Here is a 17138-nt window from a genome sequence, read left to right on the forward strand (position 1 = left end):
CTGACGCTAGCCTGACGCTAGCCCGACGCTAGCCCGAGATTAGGCTGATATTAGGCTGATATTAGATTGATATTAAGCTGATATTAAGCTGATATTAGACTGATATTAGACTGATATTAGACTGATATTAAGCTGATATTAGGCTGATATTAGACGATATTAGACGATATTAGACTGATATTAGACTGATATTAGACGATATTAGGCTGATATTAGGCTGATATTAGGCTGATAATAGGCTGATATTAGGCTGATATTAGGCTGATATTAGGCTGATATTAGGCTGATATTAGGCTGATATTAGGCTGATATTAAGCTGATATTAAGCTGATATTAGACTGATATTAGTCTCAGACTGGCTCCTCGTTTGTCACCATGTCTCCTGCCATCTAGCCACAAGCCATCCTCTTAGCCTCAACGACAAAGACGCCATCAAAGGTGTCCTACTTAAAGACACATGGAGCAGTGATGCTTCCCTTTCTGCTCCACATAGCAGTGCTTTGTCAGCTATTTATATCCAGGAAGGCAACCATGGCCACTGGCAGCACACGTCTGGCTGAGCCGCCCGACTGCAGCTACGCCGTCGCTCAGAGAAATGTGGAGTGAAACAGCAGACGGAGTCAGGCTGCTTCACATCTGTGTGTCATGTAGCATGTTAAGGAACAAGTCGCGCTGCATGTGAAGAACACGTAACGCAGAACCGTCTGTAGACTCGTAGCCCAGAGCATTCCACATGGACGTCTGGTTCAGCCACAGCCCTCCTGCACATTAAACCATCCTCTGAGTGGAGTTTACACTATTAACAAGTAACAGCTCCCCCTGCTGTGAACACACTTCCTCCCCAAAGCGGGCCACTGGGGGAGAGAGCCGGTCCACCGGCTCCCTCTACGCTCCAGAGAGCAGAAAAGGGAAGCGCTGCCTTCCTGTGGTCTGCGTCTGTCGACATGACACGACCGCCTCGACTTGAAGGAAGGGCAGCAGACGTGTCGGTGGGATCAGGAGGATCTGGTGACCTCAAAAGCTGCGACTTAAGGGAGTGAACAAAGCCACAGTCAAGTGGCTGAACGGTAGGTGCAAGGTGCAGCTGTGGGAGGAGATCACTGCGTCAGGAACGGCCCATCGGACACCGTCAGAGTTCATTAGGTCTGAAACGAGAGCAGAACACTTGGTACCTCAGGACTCACCTTTTTAATGGTTTTTGTTTGGACTAAGCCGAGCTCTTTGTTTTCATCCGCCACATAGAGGGAAAGCTTGACGTAAGGGTCGCTGCAGAGACAAAGTCAGAGGAGAAATCACACGAGCATATTCACCAAACAATGATCAAAACAGTTACATGAAGCACTGCTGACGAGATGCATGCACTTCAATGACAACATCAAACAATCACTTTTCAATATCTTTAGAAAAAAAAGCCAAAACACTATGAACAACATGAAGGTTTGAATCGGACAACGTCAGAGAAAAGGCTAATATCTGACCAGGCGCTGGTGGCACCTTTAAGTACCGGTCTGGTTTTAATACTCAGTATTTGTTGAAAGCGTGTCCCAGGACAGTCTAGTGTGTCTGGACTTAGTTAGTCCTGCTAACTGTGGACACAGAGCCCTTAATGCCAGGCTACCTTCACTCTGAACGCTGAGTCTGCTCCAGCAGCAGATCAGAGCTGCTGGCTTCGGGCATCGCCAGATTAAGGCTGTGATTATTGACAAAGCAACAGAGCTAAAAATAGAAAGTGACAAACACTTTGAGGTGAGCGGCGCAAATAGTAAGCCGAGTGCGTGAGCGATAAAAACAGCCAACTGGTCTGCTATGAAGGAGCTGACGGGGCAGAACATCTGCAGTCAGCTGTAGAGAGAGAGCTGCACTGTCCAGCAGGCCGACCAATCCCCGCCCTGATCTCACCACAGTGTCAGGTGAAACACGTCTCACCGGTCTTGTGCCTACAGAGAGCCCAACACAACATCAACACAAGTCCTGCTCCTGTGACCAGACCTGCCTCATCGTCTACTTCAGGCGTCAACGGTTCCCACAAAGCTCCCGCTCTCTGCTCCATCTACTGAGCACCGTCTGCTACATGAAGAGTGTACAGAGATGGACGTGAAACAGGACGCCGCAGGCTACGCCAGGCGGGACGTAACATTTCATTCTTCACACGAACGTAACGTCTTTCAATCTGAGGAGGGATGAGGGGATTCAGACGGTTCTTACGCGTTACATTTCCTGAGTAATAAATGTATATTTTAGTTTGATTTCAGTGTCTAGATTTGAGTTGCATCACATTTCAAACCACCTATGAATGTGTGTTCAATCTGATTTGCTATAAATCACTTTCCTGGGTCCAGACTTGATACAAGATATAAGCAGCAATCTAATTCCAGCCTGGATACGTCCAGAATTAGACCTGGGCTGCCAGTTGGCGCGCAGCCTTACATTGATTCTAAGGAAGTTGCTGAGAGAACGCAAAAGGAGAAGACAGAAGGGATGGAAATGTAAAAAAATAAAAAGTACCAAAAGCGAGAATGCTGTCGCTTGATTGTTAATGAGTCTCCAGAAACCCCACAGCCTCGAGTTGTGTGTGTGTGTGTGTGTGTGTGTGTGTGTGTGTGTGTGTGTGTGTGTGTGTGTGTGTGTGCTGTGACTAAACTACAACAATGGGTCTACTGTATCTCAGGCTGCACTGAGACTCCTTCTCGTCTCCTTCAGGCTACTCCAGGTCAACGCTGAGGAGACCGAAGCCCACAGGGTCTCTGGATTCAAACGGCAGCTCGGCTCCATTCGAGATCCTCAAGTTTCTACCAACAAAGAGAAAGAGCTCAACACTGGTCTCATGGGGAGCTCAGATACCAACCAACACCATCACACACAGCCTGGATACACCTCCACAGAGGGAGGTTATGCAACGCTGCACACATGTTGAGATACCAGAGAGCTTCATCACAGAGCAGGTCTGACAGGAAACTGCCCCCTGAAGACCCCAACGGGACAAAGACCCAGCAGAGCTTAACGTTGACAGCAGGGTCGTCCTGCGTGTGAGGAACTGTAACAGAGGCTGTGAGCAGTATACGAGAGGCCGTGATCATTGATTAACAGGCGGAGGTCAAGGTCTCTGGAGGGAACAGGAGTCTAGTCAAAGACTAGAGGAGTCCACATGTACGTTAGGAGACAAAACACATTTGATCTTTAGCGAGCCGGAAAGCAGCCAACTCATTAAATTATCAGAGGCAGTGACCAGGCCCCTCACTTCCACTTCCACAACGATGACACTGAAGTGGGACAGCGACGTAAGAACTAAGTCCTCTGCTGGGCAGCGTCTCCTGGTGTGTCCTACGCCACGCTCACCTGGCTCCAATGATGTCTTTCTTCGCCAAATCCATCCCGGCAATGACCTTAACCCGCAGCACTCTGGCTTCATTCTGCAGGAGAAAGAGAAGACGGACCAAAAACATTAAAATCAAAATTCATGGAATGAATACCGCAGAACCTCCTGAGTGAGCCCAACACCTAGAACCAGCAGCTCCAGCTCTACTGAAGCGCTGCATTGAGAGAGAAACCGTCGCGATGGTTAATGTGAGAGCATCTCATTCACAGCACCTCCTGTAGGGGAACCGTACGCAGAGCTAGACCACCTCGCACCATGTCCTGTTACAGCGTCACACGCTCCGCTCCGCTGCAACGCCAGACGGAGTCTGGAGTGAAATCGCTGACACGGCGTCTTGCTGGGTCCATGTTCACGTAAAGCTCTACTGACACAGTTTGTACACATGTGCTAGAGAGTGAAGCCCAGACCTGCCCAGCTGTTACCTCCCTGATCACAGGGTGCAGCAGGTCTCACTGCTGGCCTCACAGGAAGTGCAGCGTCTCGTGGAATGTGGAGACACGATTGTCTTTAAAATCACGACAGGATGTCATTGAAGGCGACGCGGTTAACCCCAACCAACAAGCATGCAACCCTTTCTGCAGCCGCTCTTTGTTGCATTGTGTGGAATGTTTTTACTGGCATGCTTTCCTCCGAGAGACAGACACACACACACACACACACACACACACACACACACACACACACACAGTTAGAATGGTGTAAGTGCATCACTACCTGTTCTGATCTTGATAAATAAAAATGCTACACAAATTCTTTGTGTTTTGGAGTATCTTTCCAGTTAAATATTCAGAGTATCAACCGAGACACATGTGCACCAAACTGTCATAAAAAGACACATTCACCCCCCCATCCCCCCCCCCCCCCCACACACACACACACCCTGTGTCCCCCTAAGAACCGTGAACACACGTGTGAAATAAATGATGTGCAGTCTCACTATGGCCTCACTGTGTCTGACTGCATTATTCATATCTGACAGCACGTGCAGCTCACCGAGTAGTGTCGTCATGTTTGACTGAGATGCGACACATGTAGCGTCCTCATCCCAGCACACCTTTCACACCGCGTCATGGATGAACATCTGTGTCAGAGGCGACACGGAGTTCACCGCTAAAGACACGCGGTGACCTCATTTGACAGAGCCGGACGTTCCGCTCACCATCACAACGGCTTCGTTTACTGACACACATAAAGACGGAGAGTCTGTGAAGACAGAGAGGACCACCGTCCTCCGCACCAACAAACAAATATGTCTCCTCTGGACATCTGGGACCCGAAACAGGCGCTACAAGTCGTGCACACGTTAATTCAAACAGACAGACAGATGTTGACACGCTCGCTCGGTCGAGATAAACGGTTTAATGACGACACCCTGAAGGCAAAGAGGCGCATCCGTTAACGGCATGAAGACGTGAGGACTAGTGGACACGCAGACGAGGGGGCAGGAAGCTGACAGCTGCTCGAACACTACTACGGAATGTCTCCGTGGGTGAGGGCTCGTTAGCTCGTTAGCCTCGGTGCTAGCTATTTACGGCTGAGCCCCCACCGAGAGACACACGGCCGTGACTGACATCTGTGGAACAAAGCCTTGCTGGGATTCACGCTCACCTCGTCTTCTGATAGTCCATATATCGGCTCGTAATTCGCAGCCATATAGCCTGCGGTCCGCGCCAGACACACGAAAACAAGCCGCTTCGGCAAAGCTAGCTAGCCAGCCGTGAACAATAAAGTCCCACTTCGGCGGTGGTCAGATCCACGGTGAGACCAGGTCCTCGGCGCGGCTCGGGGGGGGGGGGGCGTGTTTAGCGGTCGGATAACGTAATCCTCGGCAGCGTTGTCCGCCCAGGACACAACCTGGAAATCACCAAAAACAACAGTGTCCTAAAGGTTCCTGCTGAGACAGACCGCTTTTGTCAACTCCGAGCTAATCCCCCCCGAAACGCTTTGACACTTGACTTCCTCCTGACGGCTCAGCCAATCGCGTGCCGAGTAGACGTGATTGCGGTCAACGTCAACCAATCAAACGCGACGTTGAGTCCCCCAAACTCCTCAACGGCCAATCACATATGCAGAGGGCGTGGCGCTGGTGTGTGTATGTGTGTGTGTGTGACTGTAACTGTGTGTGTGTGTGTGTGTGTGTGTGTGTGTGTGTGTGTGAGACTGTAACTGTGTGTGTGTGTGTGTGTGTGTGTGTGTGTGTGTGTGTGTGTGTGTGTGTGTGTGTGTGTGTGTGTCAGGGTGTGTGAGGCTGAGTCTCGCAAGTTTAACGTTGTCATGATTTTTTAAGTGCCTCTATATAATATATAATATCTCCACTAACTGGTACTCGCCCTGGTCACACCATTCAGCCCGAGAGCGCGTTCACGTCCAGGGGGCGGGGCTTGTGGAAAAGCACAGCCAATCACAGGCCACCTGTAATCAGCGAGCAGCAGATGAAAGTAGTGATCCGCGTCACGGATGTAGGTCGATGAAAAGGTGAAAGTTAGAGGAGCCAGCCTGGGAATAAACGCTCTCACTGTCAAACTCGACATTCTTTATTTTATATGAACACAAGAGGGTGAAAACAATATAACACAGTAATATAATAATATACAATATTGTGCATTATAGGTTATAGCTGTGTGTAAACATACACATATAGATTTGTAGCAAAGGGAAGTAACCCAATAAGATAAAGAAACATATCACCGTGACACAGTCCATGTGTGTTATGAACGCTCCTGTCGGTGTTTCTAGTGTCGTGTCCAGGATGTTGTTTTTCATATAACATATGCCTACTTTGTTTTTATTGATTGATCGAGTTACCACATTCATAATTATGAGGCTGTTTCATGAGACAGTTATTAGATTACGTGTGTCCTCAGCGGTGTGTGGTTGTCGGCGGTGATGTTTTCCTATGCAGTGGGTCTCAGATGATGTCCTCTTGTATCTCCATTCACTTAAAGTAAACTCTGTGTTTGTACAGTTTAAGCAATGCTCAGGTTGCTACATGTGACGGCGCCTGTTTGTCATTGCGTCATTCATCCACAGCTCGAGAGACCAGCACATAATGTAATGTGTGTTTGTTAATAAATCGCTGCAGCGCTGGTGGTCCTCTACCGCCGCCTAGACGCTCACTATAGTGGACTTCTACCAGCTCACAACAGCGCCGCTAGATGGCGCTACGTCCTCTCTCGGTCGTTTGTTCCGGTTTGGCCCCGGAGCCTGCTGCCAGATGTGCAGAGATGGAGAGGGCAAACGTCACATGCACGGTCTTTATTGAGTTGGAGGTCAGTGCTCCTCTGACTGCAGCTCGTGCCTCGCTCCTCCTCTGCTCTACACCAACACGTGCGTTATGGATGACAGATCAATAGTTGTTGTTGTTTTAAAAAGGCAATAAATCTCCGTTCACTCTCTAACTGATCTACATGCATGAAGTGCATCCCGGTTCAGATGTGCACTGGCTCAGCGTGGACGGGATCTTTAAATCAATGTGGAGAGCAGATGGTCATATTACATAACAGCACTGCTCTAAGTAGAGGGGGGGGGGGGGGGGTGTAGCTCTCATGGTACAATCAGTCACTCAGTTCACATGCTTTGCACAGACTGTTTATGTGTTTACTCATAAACAGACACGTTTATTTAGGCATTAATGCAAATTTGTCTGTTATGACTTTGATAATGTAACTGAGTACATTTACTCAAGTACAAATTTGAAGCACTTGTATTTTAGTATTTCTCTTTTATGCAACTTCATACAACATCTTATTACAACCAAGGGCTATTTGAGTGCTAATCATACTTTAAGTACATTTGAAGAACAACACAACAGGAGTTTTACTTTTTACATGTTGGTGTTTTTACTCAACGGATCCGAACACTTGATGCATCTATAGTCCCCCCCCACACATGGAGACACGTGTGTCCCTGTGCTCTACCTGTGTCTGGTCACAGGGAGCACGGTGTGGCTTTAGTCCTGTTCTAGAAGTTATTAATATGTCTGTGTCTGTACGTTCCTCTGTGCCTTGCTGTGTGAAGGAAGCCGTTGTACTAGTAGAATGAAGGCAGCAGCAGGTAACCTGGACCCACAGGTTTGTTCTTAACACACAAAATGAAAATACTTACAGCAAGGTCATCGTGTGTTGGTCTACTACAGAGTCTGCTTCAGTAGCTGACAGCAAACAAGGAGTCTCATAACATCCCTCAACACGTATTACAGCATCAGACAGAGACACAGAGAGGCCACGTGTTTCTAATGAACGCTGCTGTGGGTACAGGTGTGTCTCTTGTTTCTGTCATCGAGGAAGATACTGCACTGACTGTCATTCATTTCCTGGAGAGTTACTTTAACCACAACCACAACCGCTGTAACACACACACACACACACACACACACACACACACACACACACACACACACACACTCAGGAAGAGGAAGAGGGAGAGAAGACAATAAAAAACTTACCAGAAGAGAACTGAGAGAAGAGCATCCCCTCAGGCAGATACACACTACTTTATCAGGGGTTTATGAAGTCATTTTCTATAATTAAACTGTTCTAAACTAGCGGTGTTGTATTGAGCTAAATACTATATACAAACCTGTGTATTTAACATTAAAACGTCACACTTGTGTATTCAGTAGCACATCTTCTGTGAACTGCTTTGGCAGCATGTTTCTGTTCATGCCAGTGAAGCTATCTTAATTTAAAACAGTGTTGAGAGAGAGAGAGAGAGAGGGAGAGAGAGAGAGAGAGAGAGACAGAGAGAGAGAGAGAGAGAGAGAGAGAGAGAGAGAGAGAGAGAGACAGAGAGAGAGAGAGAGAGAGAGAGAGAGAGAGAGAGAGAGAGACAGAGAGAGAGAGAGAGAGAGAGAGAGAGAGAGAGAGAGAGAGAGAGAGAGAGACAGAGAGAGAGAGGACATACAACATTACGTAACATAGACTGGACAGTAACACAACTGATCAACGTGCACGACCAGATGTGCTACTGAAGAGTTGAACTATCTGTGGCGCCTCTGGGGAACTTCCGCTGACATCAAGCTCACCTCGACCGTCACCTCGGTCGGTGACGGCTCGAGCCGTGGGCGGGGCTTACATCCTCCGCCCCGCCCTCCTCAGGATCATAGAGAGACTAGAGAGTCGATGCTGCGATTACCTCTCCGGCAGGACGGAGCTGCCGGTTCACTGTCATCCCGGTGAAAGCAGCACCACGAGCCCGGTGTACGTGCGCTCTACTGGGAGCCGGTACCGGAGTCACCACGGCCAGGACTGACAGCTGCTCTCAGATGCTGGTAAGACATTAGGACGAGATGCATGCATCATCAGGACCAGACCGAGAACCAGACCGCGTAGAGTTCACTGCACTTATTGTGTGTGTGTGTGTGTGTGTGTGTGTGTGTGTGTGTGTGTGTGTGTGTGTGTGTGTGTGTGTGTGTGTGTGTTCATTTGCCAGAATAATAATATAAAAACAGAAGAGAGGAGATCAAACGTGTTGCTGCGTGCAGTGGTGTGAAGTAGTTCTTCATTATCTGAGGTCTGGGTGAATAATCGTTCTTGGACGTCAGCCTTTGAGTGACGTGTTTCACATCACGTGGTTTTGCCTGAAGCTAAATTGGATCTTTGTGGCTCTCACACATCAATCAATCAGACTTCATCTGTGAAGCGCACACAACGACTTCTGTATTTGTCCTCCTGACAACGCAACAGGTGAACTGTGAGTTTACACGTGTGTGTGTGTGTGTGTGTGTGTGTGTGTGTGTGTGTGTGTGTGTGTGTGTGTGTGTGCCTGGTTGGCAGGGTTCTTCTTCAGCGTAGGAGGAGGATGATGATGCTGGGGTGTCAGCAGTCTAATGGGATTTCTAGGGTCATGATCTGCTCCCGCTCTGGTTCAGAAGAGGTTAAAGAGGCTGTTGGCCAATATAGCAAGCTGATCAACTTAATATGGGATTACAGTGTTAGGTGGCCACAGCTTACTGCCTCTTTCCACTGTTAGTCCCGCAGCGGGCCTTTGAGCAGTCCGCTTTGTCTGCTACCTGCAGCTGTAGTTGGATTTAAAGGCGTACATTGCTTGTGGCCATGTTTTCAGATTCTCGCTCATCATTTATTCACCTTACATCAACATGTGTGATGTAGTGGTCGGTGCCGCTGCATCGTCAAAATAAGAGTTGTGACTCATGACACAACTCTTGAGTGGGATGTTATTACACCACCCACTCTCCCTGACACCCAGCTCTGTCTGAGAAGTCAGACGTTCACTTCTTCCACCTTTAAAGCAGTCAGCAGGTCGCCCTGCTGCGCTGCATGGCCTCCTACAAACACACTCAGTGGGGTCATTACTGCTGCAGGTAGGGGAAGGGTGTGTCGTCAGGAAGGCACAGACAATAGAGGAAGAACACTGAGTGAGCAGCAACAATGAAGAAGGAAGGGTTGCAGCAACTTTAAGTGAAACGGGAAACAGGTGACGGATGATGTGTGTGTTGTTTCATTGTCTGTAGTTGGCATCCGTGCTCTCTGGGGATCGTTTATTCATGAATGCAGTCACATGCACATGGCTGTTTGTGTGTAGGTGGGCACCACCATGCGTGTGTGTGTGTGTCTTTGAATGCAGAATGTGCGTCACAGTGCTGAACTTTGAGCTCATTCTCGGTGCTTTTTGAACCCTGTCCAGTGAAGGATGTCTTCCATGCTTATGAGGTGAAATTTAATATTATGATCACCTGAAACTTTACATATCAACTGGTGTTAAAGTGGGATCTTGTTTTGTCGTCATACATCATGTGTTCATCTTGAAGTTTACACAACAACTTGAAGTTGTGTGTCTCGTCTTCTGTTGCTCGTTGTCCTTCAGTGCTCCTGTAGGAACAGAGAACAGTTCCTAGAAAGTCGTGGGTGTTGATGATCAAACCTGTTCTTCAGAGTTCCAAGAAGTGTTTACTCCGTCTGAGCAGGAGTTCAGGTCGACGTTATGACGTGAAAGCAGTGGAATATTCCTCACGTATCCCTTTAAATCATTAAATCCCTTCATCATTTACTAATGTTAACCTTCACCATCTATATTTTCTGATAAGAGGTCAGATACTGGAGTGGTTCAAACTGACCAGGTAAGGATGTGTCTTTGTTGCTCGAGAAGGAAACATTCTGTGTGACTCACCTTTACTCAGGTGTGCTCTCTTAAAACATGGCCCGTGGGGATCGTCTGGCCTCACTGCTCACTGCTCTACCTCAACATTTAACACGTCCTCTCCACGCCTTTTGACATTGAGAGGCAGCTGACGAACACAAACTGTAAATTATTCACGATCACCCGTCTGACTTCGGGTCTTAGGGTGACCTGACGGACTCATTTCATGTTGTACTGCATTACATTTAGTGCATTCATAGATCACACAGTGACACTTCTGCTGTATATTTGATCTGCAGTGGAGCTTGTGCTCAATTTCAACAATGAATTCATAATGACCCTGCGTGTCGGTTGCTTGTATGGTCACCGAGCTGAACCTGTGTGTAACCGTGGAGCAGTGAGTCAGCAGGCGAGCAGTTAAACGTCAGCTGTGTGTCTGCGGTGGACGGATGCACAGGACATGAACAAGTGTCTCCTGAGGTGAAGCTGAGAAAAGTCCAGGCCATTGTTATCTGTGAGGGCGGAGCCTGTCTCTGTTGGCCAGCGCTTTCCCAAGCTTAGCAGCTTATTCAGTTTGGGCTACTGGTTATGTAAGAAGGCTATATGCAGCAGGAGGCTAATCCAATGCCTTGACCTTAATGCCAATTATCAGATCATGGTGACGGTATTGAAATGAAGGCACCATAGAGAACAGCTGGTAGCAGTCACCGGATGACAGTCTCCATGATGTTGAGGAAGTGTAACGTCTTGGAGCCGCGCTGCTCGCGTCGATGCCGCGAAAGTAGAACACCTGACCGACGTCGATGAACGTCAACATTCTACGTTGTTGTGTTGACAGACAACCTGTGAACTGCAGAATGAGATGAGTTCTCTTCCCTCAGAGAAGAAACAGGAACATGAGGAAAGTCGTTTGTGCATCTCGACCCGCATGAGGCCCATCGTCTCGTAAACCGAGTCAACTCACCCCCAGTGTCACGGCGGTGAGTTGACTCTCAGTGTTGATCCTGAAAATGACCCGAGGGCTGAAACGTACAGCTCACTCAGCTCACTGTATGTGGTGTTAAAGTGTGCCCCCCCCCGTGGGTTCAGTAGCAGCTCAAACATCTGGACATAGGGAGTCAATACAAACCACCCCGCCGCTGTGTGTCTCTGCTGTTGAGGCAGCAGCCTGAACTTATGCAACGATCGCGCTGCGTGTTCCAGCTGCTGGAGGTGGACAGAAGCAGAGCGGATGCTTTTAATCCTCAGTGAAGCTGCAGACGTCGTTTAGAGGAGGTTTTATTTCAGTTCGTCATATTTAACGTTCTGTGGTCCTGTTTGGTTTAACAGAAACGTGATTCATCAGTGTTTGAACTGTAGCTGGTATCCCTGCTGAAGAAACCATCTATTGTCTTCTACATTACGTCTTGTACATTACGTCTTCTACATTACGTCAGTTTTCCTTTAAAGTGTGCTGTGACTCAATACAAGATGTTCTGCTGTGGTGATGGATAGCATTGAACGTGGCTAACATACTCACCTGTCAGTCCGTATTTGTTTCCTCATCCAACAGCCGAGGCTTTGAGGAGCCATGATGAGGAACGTTCTTGAGGTCATCCCGCTGGTGTCGCTGCTGTTCTTCACGGCGCATTCAAGGGGAACTCGTAAGTGTCTGGATGTAGAAGCACAGAAACCAGAGCTGCACGATATGATAAGTAGTAGTGTTGTTGATCTGTGGATGTTAAGCATCATTGTCAGTCTGTCCTTCTTCTTCCTGTCTGTCTTCAGTCCACAGCCCACCGGGGAAGCCCGCACTCACCAGCTGTCGTTCTCCCGAAAAAGAGACCTTCACCTGCTGGTGGAAGCCCGGCTCTGACGGGGGGATGCCCACTACCCACGCGCTGTACTATCGCAAAGAAAGGTCAGTGGCTTCTGACTGCATGACAAGGATGGACTGTTCCTCATCAGGAGAAGACTAGTGTAGGAATCAGCTGCAGGTCTGAATCCTACTGCAAAGATGAGGACGTCACCATGTCAACAGCAGTGATTCAGTCCTCCAGCTTTTCAAACACAGACATTCACAGCTGTGTTCATTAGAGGAACCAGGTTTGAAAGCTAAGTGTCCATAACTGAGGAGGTCCTTCCATGGCCTCTCGTAAAGAAAACAAGACGAGAAGAAAGCTGTAGTAGAGACGATACACGAGCTGCAGGCATCAAAGACAACACAAGAAGAGCTCAGATGACAAAACGGGCTGATGGAGAGTAGAGGAAGGAAATAACAGGTGTTACTACGTTTTGATGCACTTTACGGATCAGAACGTTTTCTTCCATTTCTGCTTTCAATTCACAAAAACATGGCCCCCCGGTTATCTGCCCCGTACGCATCATGACGAGCTGTTCTGAGGTAACGGTGGATACCTGCTGTTCCTCTGCCTCTCCTGCAGCTCTGAGACGGTGTACGAGTGTCCGGACTACCACACGGCTGGAGAGAACTCCTGCTTCTTCAACAAGAACAACACGTCCATCTGGGTCAACTACAACATCACAGTAGTGGCCACCAACGCGCTGGGCGGGGCCTTCTCAGAGCCCGTGGAGATAGACGTGGTGTACATTGGTGAGGAAGTTTACATACGCAACATAAATACACAAAATACGCATTAATCCATCGCTAAAAAAATAGTAATAGTAGTAAAAGTAATATCAAATGAGGCATCTGACATTACATTTGAATATTGGGCAACTCTACTTCATATTATATAACAATAAATGAATGTTGTATGAGGTGTGGAGTCCCATGCTGTCATGTGACTTGTTCATGAAATATCAAAAGGGAGCGTAAATAATTAAAAAGACACATTCTACCCTCATTGATAGATAACTTAAAGACTAAACATTAACATTTGCTTCACTGCTGCAATGACAGTGTTCCTCCACTGGAGGTGTGCATTGAGACATGCACACTCCTGTCTGTAGTGAACACTAGTACAACAGTAATCCTATTGTGCTACTGCTTTATGAACATTATTATCTGCTGAATGTATTCCTCTCAGTCACGGGTTCTCCCTCCTCTTTCCAGTCAAGCCTAACCCTCCAGAGAAGGTAGCAGTGGCCGTAATGGAGGACAAGGGCTGGCCCTTCCTCCGGGTCGCATGGGAACCGCCACACAAGGCCGACACGCGCTCAGGGTGGATCACTCTCATCTACGAGCTCCGCGTCAAGTTGGAGGAGGAGGTCGACTGGGAGGTACGTCCGTCATCGTCCACGGGACCGGAGGTTAAAATGTCCTCGTGTTCATGAACGAGCCCTGCTGGTAGTGGACCTTTAGAACGTCTGCTGCCGGTAGTGGACCTTTAGGACGTCTGCTGCCGGTAGTGGACCTTTAGAACGTCTGCTGCCGGTAGTGGACCTTTAGAACGTCTGCTGCTGGTAGTGGACCTTTAGGACGTCTGCTGCTGGTAGTGGACCTTTAGGACGTCTGCTGCTGGTAGTGGACCTTTAGGACGTCTGCTGCTGGTAGTGGACCTTTAGAACGTCTGCTGCTGGTAGTGGACCTTTAGGACGTCTGCTGCTGGTAGTGGACCTTTAGAACGTCTGCTGCTGGTAGTGGACCTTTAGGACGTCTGCTGCTGGTAGTGGACTTTTAGGACGTCTGCTGCTGGTAGTGGACTTTTAGGACGTCTGCTGCTGGTAGTGGACCTTTAGGAGGTCTGCTGCTGGTAGTGGACCTTTAGGACGTCTGCTGCTGGTAGTGGACCTTTAGGACGTCTGCTGCTGGTAGTGGACCTTTAGGACGTCTGCTGCTGGTAGTGGACCTTTAGGAGGTCTGCTGCTGGTAGTGGACCTTTAGGACGTCTGCTGCTGGTAGTGGACCTTTGGGAGGTCTGCTGCTGGTAGTGGACCTTTAGGACGTCTGCTGCTGGTAGTGGACCTTTAGGAGGTCTGCTGCTGGTAGTGGACCTTTAGGAGGTCTGCTGCTGGTAGTGGACCTTTAGGACGTCTGCTGCTGGTAGTGGACCTTTAGGAGGTCTGCTGCTGGTAGTGGACCTTTGGGGCGTCTGCTTGAACCTCCCCCTCCACATGATTTCATATCCTCATTAAAATGACACTTAACTACGCTACATGTGTGTGTTTGTTTCCAGATGCACCTCGCAGGCCAGCAGAAGATGTTCAACATCTTCAGCTTGCGGTCAGGTGGTGAATACCTGGTGGAGGTGCGCTGTAAACCCGACCATGGCTTCTGGAGCGAATGGAGCTCCACTTCCCACATCAAAGTTCCCGACTGTAAGACACCTTCCAGCGGTTATGTACAGTATGAGACGCAGCGGCACTCTGTTGAATAGGATGTAATGCATGAAGTGAAGGAATAGTGAAAGATTGTGAACGTAGACTTCAGCAGACAAAGACAACCTGACGATGACACCGACTAACACTCAAGAGGCTGCTCCACTCATGACGCACAGGTGTGGTGATATCCACCAGGTGGACAAGGACAGGAAGTAAAACACAGGGACCTTCAAAATAAAACAGGAAATAAACTCAACAAAACCACCACTGAAGCTACAGTCAGGAGACGGTTAGCTTAGCTTAGCATATAGACCGGAAACTGCGGGAAAGGGCTTTATGCTAAGCTAAGCTAATTCTATCCTGAATGCAGTCCAGACAGATGTTGTGATACACACTCCTCTAATATGCAGTAATAATAATCACCATAAGAAGAACCCTAACAAGACACTCACGTGTCGTGTGTGTCTTGCAGATTTCCATCGAGAGAAGTCGGTGTGGATCCTCATGACGGTGTTCTCTGCCTTCACCGTCCTCATCCTGGCGTGGCTGCTCCACGTGAACAGACACAAGTACGACGGCTCTGATGCAACGTGTTCATGTTGTATTGTGAACACATGTGACATGTTTTATGCAGCAGAGGTCCAGAGCAGCAGCAGCAGCGTTTTTGTCATTTGTAACAGTTGTTATCTGTATTTATGTCTTATTAAGTTGTGGTGATAAAATGATACTCTATACTTTATATAGTGAACAACAGAAGAAGTGTTGATTTGTCTTATATCTACTGTATTTCATGTCTTTGCTTCTCATAAGCCCTGACTCAGATCTGTTATTCTTTCATGTGTGAAGTCTGAAGCGTTGTCTCCTGCCCCCCGTCCCCGGTCCTAAGATTAAAGGGTTTGATGAGCAGCTTCTCAAGGTAAAGCAGCTACATGTGGAACAATGAAACAACTCTGAAACATGATAGTTTTTGAATTTGAAAAGTTGCTTCTGACTGATTGTGTCTCTACTCTTCTGTACCTGAACATTCCTCTTTGTGTGTAGAATGGTAAATCTAAGGAGATCTTCGGTGCGCTGGCGATGCCGGACTTCCCTCCGACCGCATCGTCTACCTACGAGGACTTGCTGGTGGAGTACTTGGAGGTCTACGTCCCCGGGGAGCAGGAGCTGGTGCTGGAGGAAAGCAAGGATCTACATCACGGTTGCCTCAAATCTGAGAGCTCCACGTCGGACTGCGACTCCGGCCGAGGCAGCTGCGACAGCCACACCCTGCTGATGGATAAGAGCGGGGAGGCAAAGGAGGACAGGAGGCAAACCGATCGGGAATGCGGCCAGATAAGGACGGAGGCTCAGAGGCGCCTGAAGGACGCGTTAGCCTATGCCCACGGAGACGTGGTGAGCTCCGACATGTCCAGCGGGAGGGTGAAGACCTGGCCCTCTGTGTTTTCTCCACTGCCCCGGTACAGCCCAAGCCCAGTGGACCAGCAGAGCTCTCTTCAGATGGTGAAACAGCATTCCCTGTCCACGTCCTCCTACCTCATCCAGCCCGGCCACGGCGCCAAGGAGGCCCTCGGACAGAGCCACTGGGACTTCTGCTTGAGCGGCAAGCGGCCTCACCTGCTCACTCCCCAGGCGCCGGTCTGCCCAGAACTCCGGGCCCACAGCGACGTCAACGTCTCCGCCGTCGGCCTCAAGCGGGCGCCCGCCGGTCTGCGCTCAGCCGCGCTCCACAGCGCCGAGTACGTGGAAGTCCAAAGGGTCAACAAGGAGGACGTGGTGCTCCTCCAGCCCGTTGAGTCGCGCTGCGGCCGCGTGGAGGGCTGCCTCCAGGAGCCCCAGGGGGAGGTCTACAGCAAGGTGAAGGGGGTGGACGGCGACAACGTCTTGCTGCTGCAGAGAGAGGGGGTGGAAGAGGACAGGTGCCCATGTGTGGACCAGGAGACGGACGAAGGGACAGGGACATCGCACACAGTTAGCGCTACGCAGAAGCCTTCGGTCTGCATTGACGCGGTCACGCCGGCACGGCACCAAGCGGCCCCGATGGTTAATGGCTATGTTGACTCCGCCTCCATGTGCGCGCTGCACACCTGACGGGTGACCCGTCAGCCCAACTGGCAGGTCTGGGACACTGCAAGACCTGTCCTAGGCCGGGACTAAGACACAGAACACTGACTCTCGTGTGTGATTACACTGCAGTTGATTGATTGATATGAATAATAATTCAGCTTCATAAAGAATGACCGATGTGTTACCGTCTGCTGTCGTTATGATGAACTGCTTGTCTTTATGTTTCATAAGTCGTTGACTGTCTGTAACTCCGTTCATGAAGTGTGTGGATCACATGACAGTGTGATCAAGTGGTTTGTGTAAAATCAAAACGGCAGAAAGCTTGAATATAAAATAT

General features: G+C 49.0%; 1 protein-coding gene across 1 annotated transcript; it reads left to right on the forward strand.

Moving 5' to 3' along the window:
* The first annotated feature begins 8525 nt into the window (after positions 1-8525).
* On the forward strand, positions 8526-17110 carry prlra (prolactin receptor a). The gene is made up of 9 exons (XM_068705618.1): positions 8526-8645; positions 12027-12117; positions 12242-12374; positions 12898-13067; positions 13530-13696; positions 14593-14734; positions 15210-15306; positions 15584-15653; positions 15779-17110. The coding sequence occupies exons 2-9, from the start codon at positions 12045-12047 to the stop codon at positions 16823-16825; spliced, it is 1899 nt and encodes a 632-aa protein (XP_068561719.1). The 5' UTR covers positions 8526-8645; positions 12027-12044; the 3' UTR covers positions 16826-17110.
* The last annotated feature ends 28 nt before the right edge of the window (positions 17111-17138 follow it).

This window comes from Cebidichthys violaceus, unplaced genomic scaffold, assembly GCF_023349555.1.
Source record: "Cebidichthys violaceus isolate CVI_PGR_0920_01 unplaced genomic scaffold, fCebVio1.0.p SCAF_12, whole genome shotgun sequence".
In the NCBI taxonomy this organism is placed as follows: Eukaryota; Metazoa; Chordata; class Actinopteri; order Perciformes; family Stichaeidae; genus Cebidichthys; species Cebidichthys violaceus.